The sequence below is a fragment of the Trypanosoma grayi genome (genome assembly GCF_000691245.1).
Source record: "Trypanosoma grayi strain ANR4 Tgr_558_V1, whole genome shotgun sequence".
NCBI classification, from domain to species: Eukaryota; Euglenozoa; class Kinetoplastea; order Trypanosomatida; family Trypanosomatidae; genus Trypanosoma; species Trypanosoma grayi.
In genome coordinates, this window is record NW_008826177.1 from 814 (window position 1) to 11,520 (window position 10,707).

General features: G+C 56.2%; 7 protein-coding genes across 7 annotated transcripts; 3 read left to right on the forward strand and 4 right to left on the reverse strand.

Annotated features, from left to right (window-relative positions):
* Positions 1-640: 640 nt before the first annotated feature.
* On the forward strand, positions 641-997 carry DQ04_05581010 (RNA-binding protein; the record flags this gene model as incomplete). The annotated part of the gene is made up of 1 exon (XM_009314268.1): positions 641-997. One exon carries the CDS (start codon positions 641-643, stop codon positions 995-997), a length of 357 nt encoding a protein of 118 aa, XP_009312543.1.
* A 514-nt stretch (positions 998-1,511) lies between these two features.
* On the forward strand, positions 1,512-1,868 carry DQ04_05581020 (RNA-binding protein; the record flags this gene model as incomplete). The annotated part of the gene is made up of 1 exon (XM_009314269.1): positions 1,512-1,868. The coding sequence occupies one exon, from the start codon at positions 1,512-1,514 to the stop codon at positions 1,866-1,868; it is 357 nt and encodes a 118-aa protein (XP_009312544.1).
* A 632-nt stretch (positions 1,869-2,500) lies between these two features.
* On the forward strand, positions 2,501-2,827 carry DQ04_05581030 (hypothetical protein; the record flags this gene model as incomplete). The annotated part of the gene is made up of 1 exon (XM_009314270.1): positions 2,501-2,827. One exon carries the CDS (start codon positions 2,501-2,503, stop codon positions 2,825-2,827), a length of 327 nt encoding a protein of 108 aa, XP_009312545.1.
* Positions 2,828-6,188: 3,361 nt separating this feature from the next.
* Positions 6,189-6,791, reverse strand: DQ04_05581040 (hypothetical protein; the record flags this gene model as incomplete). Its single annotated transcript, XM_009314271.1, has 1 exon — positions 6,189-6,791. One exon carries the CDS (start codon positions 6,789-6,791, stop codon positions 6,189-6,191), a length of 603 nt encoding a protein of 200 aa, XP_009312546.1.
* Positions 6,792-7,925: 1,134 nt separating this feature from the next.
* On the reverse strand, positions 7,926-8,666 carry DQ04_05581050 (hypothetical protein; the record flags this gene model as incomplete). The annotated part of the gene is made up of 1 exon (XM_009314272.1): positions 7,926-8,666. One exon carries the CDS (start codon positions 8,664-8,666, stop codon positions 7,926-7,928), a length of 741 nt encoding a protein of 246 aa, XP_009312547.1.
* A 1,013-nt stretch (positions 8,667-9,679) lies between these two features.
* Positions 9,680-10,084, reverse strand: DQ04_05581060 (hypothetical protein; the record flags this gene model as incomplete). The annotated part of the gene is made up of 1 exon (XM_009314273.1): positions 9,680-10,084. One exon carries the CDS (start codon positions 10,082-10,084, stop codon positions 9,680-9,682), a length of 405 nt encoding a protein of 134 aa, XP_009312548.1.
* Positions 10,085-10,132: 48 nt separating this feature from the next.
* On the reverse strand, positions 10,133-10,492 carry DQ04_05581070 (hypothetical protein; the record flags this gene model as incomplete). Its single annotated transcript, XM_009314274.1, has 1 exon — positions 10,133-10,492. The coding sequence occupies one exon, from the start codon at positions 10,490-10,492 to the stop codon at positions 10,133-10,135; it is 360 nt and encodes a 119-aa protein (XP_009312549.1).
* Between the last annotated feature and the right edge of the window lie 215 nt (positions 10,493-10,707).

A 10,707-nucleotide genomic window follows, 5' to 3' on the forward strand; every position in this document is an offset into this window, starting at 1 on the left:
TACACTACATGAACTGTCGTTTCACTGAACCCACCCTCCCACATCCGTACCAGCGAGGCCCGGTGCCTCCCTGCTGGACGGGCCACCCAACAGCCGATGTGATGAGGATTCTTTTTCGCTGCCACTGAACACACCGTGAGGCACTTACACTACATGAACTGTCGTTTCACTGAACCCACCCTCCCACATCCGTACCAGCGAGGCCCGGTGCCTCCCTGCTGGACGGGCCACCCAACAGCCGATGTGATGAGGATTCTTTTTCGCTGCCACTGAACACACCGTGAAGCACATACACTACATGAACTGTCGTTTCACTGAACCCACCCTCCCACATCCGTACCAGCGAGGCCNTTTTTGCTGCCACTGAACACACCGTGAGGCACATACACTACATGAACTGTCGTTTCACTGAACCCACCCTCCCACATCCGTACCAGCGAGGCCCGGTGCCTCCCTGCTGGACGGGCCACCCAACAGCCGATGTGATGAGGATTCTTTTTCGCTGCCACTGAACACACCGTGAGGCACATACACTACATGAACTGTCGTTTCACTGAACCATCCCCTTTTCTCTTCTTGTAGGTTGTGGCAAAGGGTTTTTCTTAGGAAGCAAGAGCACTCCTTATTGCCGCGTGTTTTAATGCCACAAGGACGAGCGCGTCTGTTTGTGGGCCAGCTGAACTTCGATGCGACAGAGGAAGATGTGTTTGCACTCTTCGACTTCTACGGGAATGTTCTTCATGTAAACATCCTTCGTGATAGGGGAACCAACCGAAGTAAGGGAAGCGCGTTTGTTGAATACGCCACGACATGGGAAGCTGACTTCGCTATCACGGCGCTGCACAATCGCTACAACATGGAGCGTGAGAAGCCGCTGCAGGTGTCTTACTGTGGGAAGTCTGATATAATCTCTGACTATGGTCGGGAGCATGCTCTTCAGCTTCACCGCGAGAACAGTGCGAATCCTGCACCTCCTGACCGAGCGGTGCAGAGGTAATTGTGCGAAGGATCTTTGTTGGAGGAATACCGATAAATGTTGGTGGTGTAAGTATTGTTCTCTGTCCTTTTTGCGGTTGATAAGAATGGACTTGTCCGAGGTGCAATGTATATGCTTGCTTCAACTGGTAGGCTCATTTTTCTTTGTGATTATGGAAGCCGTACACAGTATCGTGGCACCAAGGTGCAAAATAAAACTATAATCAACAAGCATTGATGAGTATTTTTTTTGCTGCCACTGAACACATCGTGAAGCACTTACACTACATGAACTGTCGTTTCACTGAACCCACCCTCCCACATCCGTGCCAACGAGGCCCGGTGCCTCCCTGCTGGACAGACCACCCAACAGCCAATTTGATGAGGATTCTTTTTCGCTGCCACTGAACACACCGTGAGGCACATACACTACATGAACTGTCGTTTCACTGAACCATTCCCTTTTCTCTTCTTGGAGGTTGTGGCAAAGGGTTTCTCTTAGGAAGCAAGAGCACTCCTTATTGCCGCGTGTTTTAATGCCACAAGGACGAGCGCGTCTGTTTGTGGGCCAGCTGAACTTCGATGCGACAGAGGAAGATGTGTTTGCGCTCTTCGACTTCTACGGGAATGTTCTTCATGTAAACATCCTTCGTGATAGGGGAACCAACCGAAGTAAGGGAAGCGCGTTTGTTGAATACGCTACGACATGGGAAGCTGATTGTGCTATCATGGCGCTGCACAATCGCTACAACATGGAGCGTGAGAAGCCGCTGCAGGTGTCCTACTGTGGGAAGTCTGATATAATCTCTGACTATGGTCACGAGCATGCTCTTCAGCTTCACCGCGAGAACAGTGCGAATCCTGCACCTCCTGACCGAGCGGTGCAACGATGATCGTGTGCAGCACTTCGGTTTTGAGTAGGCGCGACCATGAAGAGAAATGCCTCCGTGTATCTCTTGTGGCAGCTGTGTTGTCGAGCTTTACTATAAAACAAAAATGCCGAATGAGGCATGAATAGGTGTTGATCCTATGTCGGTCTTTTTTTTTTCATTCTTAATAAGTATCTCCTTGGACGCGCAGCCCCCTAGGTCGCTTTTTTTTCTTTGCTATTTCCCTTCCCACTGCACGTTGGGGAGGAGGGAATGGGAGAACAAAAGGAAAAAGAAACATTGGTGTTTCTTTGAATTAATTAACATGTAAGGTGGGCATATGCAGTGGCGACTTGCGGTCAAGTTCCTATCTGCATGGACTGACACGTGACTTTGTGTGGTGTCCTATTGCTTGGGGGTCTCGTGAGTGTGAACATCATGTGTTTTTTAATATGAAGAGTAGGATTGAGAGGCCTGGCACCCTCACTCTTGTACGCAGTCTTTTCTTTCGTTCTTGCTTCTTCCCACTGCTTTCTCCCGCTTGTTCTTTCTCTCTCTCCCACCCACACACACACGCACATAGCATAAGTGAAGAGTGCCCGTTTGTGTTTGTGTGTGATCGTTCCTGTGGCAGACTTGGGACAGACGGGGTGGAGATGTCTCGACGCGGCTTTGCAACGCACCGCGAGCGCTCGCCCGAGGCCGCGGATGAGCGCAACGGCCGCCTGCGAACGGAGGGGGGGCGCGCCGACGTACACGCGCCGATGCTGCAGCACGTGGAGGGGCTCTCGGAAGAGGCGCTATACGCGGCCATGTGCCCCAGCGATGGCGAGGCGCTGCCGCCAGGGTGGGAGAAGGTGGTGTATCACGGCACCACCGTCTACCTCGACCATATCGCGCGCGAGGCGCATGAGGTGTGGCCGTGGGAGGTATGGCGNCGGCACCACCGTCTACCTCGACCATATCGCGCGCGAGGCGCATGAGGTGTGGCCGTGGGAGGTATGGCGGCGGCGCTCCGAAATGGCTAGTTGACGCGTGGCGCAGGGCACAGGTGATAGTGCCGCTACGGTTTGCAATTTCGCTCGCCCCGGTGTGCGTGGGTACACGCACTGCGAATGTGGTGTTGTGTGCTCACCAGTGAACTGAAGTTTTAAGGTTGACCTGTACGCGGAGAGCGGCTGTTATGGAGATGTGGTCTGGTCCCTCGCTGTAAAGGCCGCTTCTGCCGCTGCGGCTACAGCTACTGTGTTGTCTCTTCACCCAGTGTTCGTTTTCTTTCTCTTTGCATCTTTGTCTCTTGTATCAGTTGTGGTGTTGGTGGCACAAGTGAGTGGAAAAGACCCAATGGTTTCTTTGCTCCTGTGCTTTCAGCCGGAGTGAGGACAAGCGCCCCTCCGCACGAACCTCAGGCCCCTTCATCATTGGACAAGAGATGTATCCTTGAGGCTATTTTTTTTTTGTTATTCACCGAGTGAGTTTGTATTGCCAGTGGATCTCGCATGAATCAGCCGGTGTGTGTGTCTATCGTGTTGCACCTATGATTTCTTGCGACGAAGACTTCTGTGGCTGCTTCGTTTCTGAATTAGCTTATTCAATGGTCATTATTTTTGTTGTCATGCGGCGCGTTGCGTTTGGGCCTGCAGCAGCACCGGCGGCTAGAAGTGCAGGGACTGGCTCTGAGGAAAGCCTGAGCGTGCGAGACGTTTGTGGGGGCCGGGAGGCCACAGCGGCCAGTTTCGTATTTGTGTCCCACCTGCTCTGTGTGTCTGTGTCTGTGTCTGTCTGTGTATTGTGCATTGATGTGTTGGAAGGCGGTGGGGGGGGCGTGTGTGCGCATGCACAGAGAAGGGGCAGCAAATCAAAATGAAATTCAAACGCAAACCGAATCATTCGGGTGCGGATGATATATAAGCATGGGGTGTCACTCTACGGCTGCTCTTCTCTTACTTCTATATTGCGGAAGGTAGAAACTATAGAAAGGGGGGAAAAGAAAAGCGGAAGAGGAAGAGTAGTTGGGGCTCTTCTTCGCACGTTACTGCTTGAGAAGGCCGCAGCAAATCCTGCGACGTGCAGCACACCAGAAGTTATATAGCCGAAGGAAGAGAGGAAACGGTAAAGACGCTTCACACAAGGACAACAAGAGAAAGGGGTCTCACGTTTAACTTTTTTTAACCACCCGCTCCTCTTTCTCCTCCTTCTCCACCTTTCCTCCACGCCCCACTTTGATAGCAGGAGCGTGAAGAGAACTGTTGTGAACTTAAGAAGGGGCGGGACTCGCGGTGTTTTGTGTCTTTCTTGTTGGAGCCACTTTCGTTTGTGTGTTGCGTGCTCGCCATGAACTTCAGGTCACTTACGAACTTCTGGAGGAGAGGGAGGAGGAACAAGGAGAGTGGGAGCAGCAACGCCAACTCCTTTCCATCTGTTCCTTCACAACAGCAACAGCTCGGACAGCGCGGTGTGACTCCCTTCGAAAACTGTCATTCAGCGCTACATCATATCCGTCGTTTTTTGGAATCCAGGGGGTCTGTTGCGTCATTGACCTGCCCTCTGCCTGATGGGGACCCCGTACACTCGAGGACGCCGGCGTCTGCTGGGATGACAGGGTCGTCAACGTCCATACTGCGTTCGCTGCGCGCCACGCATTCCGCAAAGGAGCCACCGCTTCCTCTGAAACAGGAGCGGGAGGAAATGATCGCAGCGCTCGAGCTCTGTCTGTATGAGGTACCCGATGAAGAAGTAGGGCGGGTGGTGAGAGCCGTCGGAAGCAGTAGTAACAACAACAGCACCTCCAGTAACAATGACAATGTGGCGAATGCAGATGTGGGAGAGGCCGTGAAGGTTGGTGTAGCGAGTCCTCCACTCTCCTCTGTTGACAATAGCAGTGCCGCTGCCACCACTATACCAACGTATACCCAGCAACATTGGCGTGTGTTGCTGCTGCAACTTGTAAATGCCCTCCTTGAGATTGACCGCACCATCTACGCCTGTATCATGGAAAGATGGCAGCAGCAGCGGTCATCTGTGACGTCGGCAAACTCATCGCCGTCGTCACAAGATAAGGTAAGTGTGAGTCGCTCAGCACTGTCTCCACCAGGTGGCGGCTTTGATGTTTCAGGGAGTTCAAGTTTCCAAGCTGTCCCACCAGCCGCTGTAGCATCAGCGACAAAAGGGACGGCAACTACAACTCCGAATGATCTTTGTGGATGTGGAAACGACGTCAAACTCAGCGGTTACCAACAAGCCGAGGAGCAGCTGCCATTGGTGAAAAATCTCACTACGTGGATTATCATGCGGTCCATCCTGCAACGCCAGGTGGAATGGCAATCCACAGAAGGCGCTTCCTCATCCGAAGCAGAGGTAGTAGTAGTACCAACAGAAGAAACGGGTCCGAATGCCAGCACACGGCCTTTGATTTTGTCGTCAAGAGCAGAAAAGACGATGTGCTGCGCCATTCCCGTTCCGTGGGGCGAGGTGGTCGCGGAGCTCATGGGCGCAACCGGCGTCACACAACGACAGACGGCGGAGGCGATTATATCGCTCTGGTTCTTGCAAGAGAAGAGCGGTCATGAACTTGTTCAGTGTGTGCTTCAGAAACCAAGACATGAACCGGGTAACGCAGCGGTGGGCAAACAGAATGTCGCTCAAGATGCTGTTAACAGAGCCGTCGATGATCAGGCTGTGCCAACACAGAAAAAGGATGCGGCAAAGCATATTGTGGACACTGTTTGTATAGAAGAGCTTGTGGAAGAAATAGAAATGGTGTACGAGCAAAACGTTGTCATGACGTGGGTGGCATACCTTGAGCAGCTCTTATCTAGTCTTGCAACTGAGAAGGCAGGCAATGGCGATGTGATCCGGCCGTCGAATGTGGTCTGTAGTTGCCACATGATGTCTGCGTATGCCGTCTGCTCACCCTACTGGAGCGAGGAGAAGCGACAGCAGGTATTCCAGATTCTGCAGAAGGTGTGGAAAGAGAACTGTGATTCCTTTCTGTCAACCTGCACGCTCAGTCTGAGGAGTCCCAGCGCCGCCGCCGCCGCCGCCGGCTGGAAATCTGCCGGCTCTACTGTTGATGGAAGCTGTGGTGCCAACTATATTTTGTCTCCGGAGGAGGGCGGTGTCGGCAACGATGGCTTGGATGCCACGGTGGGCTCGCTGTTTAGCGATTCACACAAGCAGCCACGCGTGCCTCAGCCAACATCGGATCGGTACGCCGTCGCGGATGAAGGGGATAGCCCGTCGCTTCAGTCGTCGGTGAACTCTCTGCCAGAGATGTCGACGACGCCGACGGCGGCAGCAGCAGCAGAAGCAGTGGTGGTGGTGACGCAGGACACGAGTGATGATTCACTCGAGGAAGAATTGGTGTCGTTCATGTTGCACGTGGCGTGGGTGGAGGTCTTGCACGTGCGCGTACAGCAATGTCTGCGCGGCCGCACGCCACGGTTTGTCGAAGCGGAGCGCTGTGCTAACGAGGAGCGCGACGTGGCGCTCGCGATGCGGTGGCTCATGTGCAGGCAGAGCGCCCTCGAGTCCCTCGTGCACGCTCATATTGCCGCCGGGAAGTATGCCGCGGCGCTTAAGATGGCACAGGCGCACTTTGCTCACGCCAAGAACGAGTGGTCGGTGGGCAAGCACGAGCTCGGGAGTGGAGTGAAGTATCTGCGCTCGATGGGACTGCTCGCGCAGGCACAGCAGGCCTGCCACATGGACGCCTCGCTGATCGAGACGGCGCAGTTCGCGCTCCCGCAGGCGGCGCTGTGCGAGCAGATGGTGCAAGACCTTGCTCCGACTGGTGGCACGTACGTCGTGCGGTACGCTGCCGCGCGGCATGAAATCTACTGTGCGAAGCTTCTCTACCTGCGCGAGAGCTGGCGGGCGTATCACCGCCTCGACGACGCCGTGCACACTGCCATGTACTTTGATCTGTACATGGAGCACATCAAGCATGGGCAACGGTCGCTGCGCGATGCGGGGGTGTATGTGGCGCTGAAGGAACGCGGCGAGCAGCTCGAGGAGGAGAAGGAGTATAAAAACGCGGTTTTGGTCTTCAAGCAGGCGGTGGAATGCGCAAAGGGGCTGAGTGTGACGTTGCCAGTGCCACTGCCAGTTCCGCCGTCGTCATCGTCGTCGTCGTCAGCAGCAGCAGCAGTAACAACATCAACAACTAATACTACGACTACGGCGAGAAATGCTGATGGTGCTGCTGAGGCCCGCAAGTCGCGAGCTGTGGACTATGAACTTGGGATGGTTTGCTGCGAAGCGGAAAGTGAGCGCAACCTTGCCCTCGCCTACGTGACTCAGGCAGAGCATGAGGTCAATGTCAGAGAGCGTCGCCAGCAGCTCAGTAACGCAGTGAACAGCGCGTACGCAGCCCAGAATGCCTTGCAGCGGTGCGCACCCAAAGGGAAGGCATCGGGAGGTGTGGCACCGATCGACGTGGCCTCGTCCCTTGTGGTGGTGGCAAGGGCTCTGCTGCAGCTCGGCCAGCCCAAGAAGGCCGCGCTGCTGCTTGAACCACTCATCGAGGACAAGGTCAACTCCGCCTCTCTGCGCCCTCCACTGTGGTCTGACGTGCTTCTGCCCCTCGGGCGGACCCTCACATCGGCTGACGTTGACGAGCGCGTAGAACTCCTGCAGGTGAAGATCACAACATACGATGTCCACACGCAGTGTCTTAGCAAGTTCGATGCTGAGCGCGCGTGCCGTGAAACGAAGCGTGCACAGGAATTCCTCCAGGAAGTAAAGGCATGGGCGATGGCGCTCCTCAAAGAACCGCCAAGCGGCAATGGAGTTGGCGACAACACAACCCTGGAAGGGGGTCAGACATTAGCCGCAGTGGCGCCGGTCATGATTATGGAAAAATTCTCTATTTCCCAGATCCTTCGGCGGGTGAATGCGGAGCAGCCTATTTTAACCATAACCTGTGGTGACGCTCTCGCAATGCTAGGTAAGTGGGAAGATGCGTTGCAGGAGTACTCTAATGCACTTGCCATGTACACAGGTGGGGATGGTCTTATCGGTAGCAACACCGATCCCACTCTAACGGCGAGGGAACGCGAGCGAGCGCGGAATGACTGCAAGTTAGGGGAGTCGCTTGTGTTGGCAAAACTTGCGGAGGTATATGCCGCGCTGGAGAAACCCAAGACCGCCGTTCACTATTACCATCAAGTGCTGGAATACGCCTCGGAGGTAGGAAACACGCTGTTGCAATACAACGCCCTCATCCGCCTCGCCCGGTTGTACACCGCGACTTGTAACCACGGGGAGGCTGGGGAGCAGTGGGCAAAGGTGAGCGAACTTGCGAAGGAGTATGAGGATAGCGAGATTAGTCGTGAAACAACACGCAACATCGTCACAGCACAGCGTGCCGCTGGGATGTATTTGGATGTAGTAAACACAGCCAAAGAGCTGGACGCGCTGGCGTCCACTGCAGAGGGTGTCGATGCTGCCGCCGACCGCCGATTTGCGCTGGAAGCTCTGGCCGATGCGCACCTGCAGCTCGGTCAGTACAAGGAGTGCATAAAGACCCTCGACGAGCGCGAGAAGGTGCAGGACAAATGTGGTCAGGGGAAGGGGACGCTCCTCAGCATGCGTGCCCGTGCGCTTCTGGGTGACGGTGCGGTGGTGGACGCCATCAAGGTGCTGACTCTCTGGGCCCACAAGGCGCGGCAGTTGTTTAACTGGGCGGAGTTTGGCCATGCCAACGCCCTGCTTGCGCTGGCACATGCCACGGTGGGGCAAACTTTTAAGGCAAGACGGCACCACCAGATCGTGCTCGCCGCCTTCTCCGAGGTGGCGGACATGAGCCGCGAGAGCTGCCATGCCGTCATGGAGTCGGCACGCTGGCTCGTGCACTACTACTACCTAAACGATGAGGAGGTGACGCTTGTGGATGATGGCATCGACAAGGCGGGACATCAAGACAACAATAAGGCCTCATCCCCATCCCCGGCTCAACCGAAGGCCACAAACTCGACAACGTCTGTGGGTGGCAGCGGCGGCAGATGTGGGAGTAGAGGTGCTCTTCCTGATGATGGGGAAGCAGGTGTGCATCAGGTGCGCAACGACAGCGGTGACCTTAATGTTCTTATGCGAGAAGAGGAGAAACGAATGAAAAATATCCGAAAAAGTGATGATGGTACCCACAGCGGTAAAGGGCAATCAATAGAAGAAGAGGGTGGCACAGAGGACGCTGGGGAGACGCTGGCGAATTGCTCCATGTTCGGCATGAACTTAGCGTCCCTCGTTGACGATGACAACAGCAGCAGCACAGAAAATAAGGCGGCACCTAAACCTCAGGGGGAGGAACTCCCCGCCGCCGTTGAACGGCCCCGTGCCGCGTCACCGCCGGCATCGTCATCACACGCATCAGCAGCAACGGCGACACCCACGCGGGGTCCTATGACGTCGCTGGCGAATGTCTCGCTTTGTAAGCGCCCCGCGGTGCTAGAGGGAGAGAGCGACATCGTCGTGCAGGATCCGCTTCCCTCAGTAAACGTTCCGGAGGTCTTGCGGGAGGAGTTCCCGCAGCGTGAGGCCACGAAGGTGTCGACGCTTTGCTTTCGTCGTGCTCTGGAGACCATCGAGATGGCTACGCAACTGTCACTCATGCCGCCGACGATGCGGCAGCAACTGATACCGCGTAACCCCGCCGACGTGGTGGATCTCGCGCTCGTCTCGTTCCCGCGCTGCACTTTTGTCTTCTATTTTGCCGAGTTTTCCACGCAGTACAGCGTCGTGGTGCGCCCAGCCGGCCGCAGCTTCTTTCTCCGGCGTTCCGTGCAGGTGTACTCCTTGAAGGACTACCACACCAAAAAGGCGCCGGTGCCGCCGCATCAGCCAATATTGTCTGAGGCCGAGACACCGCAGCCGTCGCACACGGGTCGCCGCGTGTCTATCATTGCGTCGTCGTTGAGTTCCATTGCACGTAGGAGCCACGCGAATTCAGTGGAGGCGTCGCAGATTGTGCTGGATGTGAACGCCGAGGAGACGGCGAAGAACATCGAGCTCTTGCAATCCCTGCAAGACCTGTACGCGGACCTCTGGATGCCTGTCCAGATCTCGCTGCGGTTGGCGCAGTGTTCCAATGATGAGGCGGAATGTTTGGTTCTCGTCGTCGATCCCACGCTGCTACACGTGCCATTTCCTGCACTCCAGGACTCCGCGGCCGGCGTGGAGTCGCTGGGCCAGCAGTTCACGCTGGCGGTGACGCCTACCGTCGCGCAGTTCATGCACACCATGCGGCGCGACACGAAACCGTCGCTTCTGCAGGCCCCGTGCGAAAGCCGCTATGTTTTTCTCCCAGAGGACGCGGTCATCGGTGGAGGTGGTAGCACCACAACGATGACGATGGCCGGAGCGTCACCGGAGTCGCAGGGGATGTATCGCACGGAGGACGTCTCTAGCAAGACGTCGCTCACAACGCAGAAGAGCACCGGGACCGCCGCAACAGAGGAGCGGCGCCACATAGCGCTTGCATCTGCTTCTGGTGCTTCGGTGCTTTGGCTTGCCGACACGCCGCACCCATGGACACTCTGCACCGGCTGCACCCGCAAGGAGGTAATCTCCGCCTTCACGTCGCCGTCCTGCCGCGCGCTGATGGTGCTGTGCGACCCTGTCGAGCACATGTTCAAGGTTGGCGACGGCATGGTGCGGCTCGCCGACGTGACGCGCGGCCACCCGCGTCTTCCGGAGTCGCTCGACCTTGTTGTTGTCACGAACAGCCGCGAGACGGCCCCCACCGCCGATGAGGCAGGCGTGGCGGCACGGCTATGTCTTGACCACGGCTGCCGGCGTGTGCTGCGACTCGACCTGCAGCCGGGCGCGCAAGTCACGGAGTCGCACCACCAGCTGCTGCGCCTCT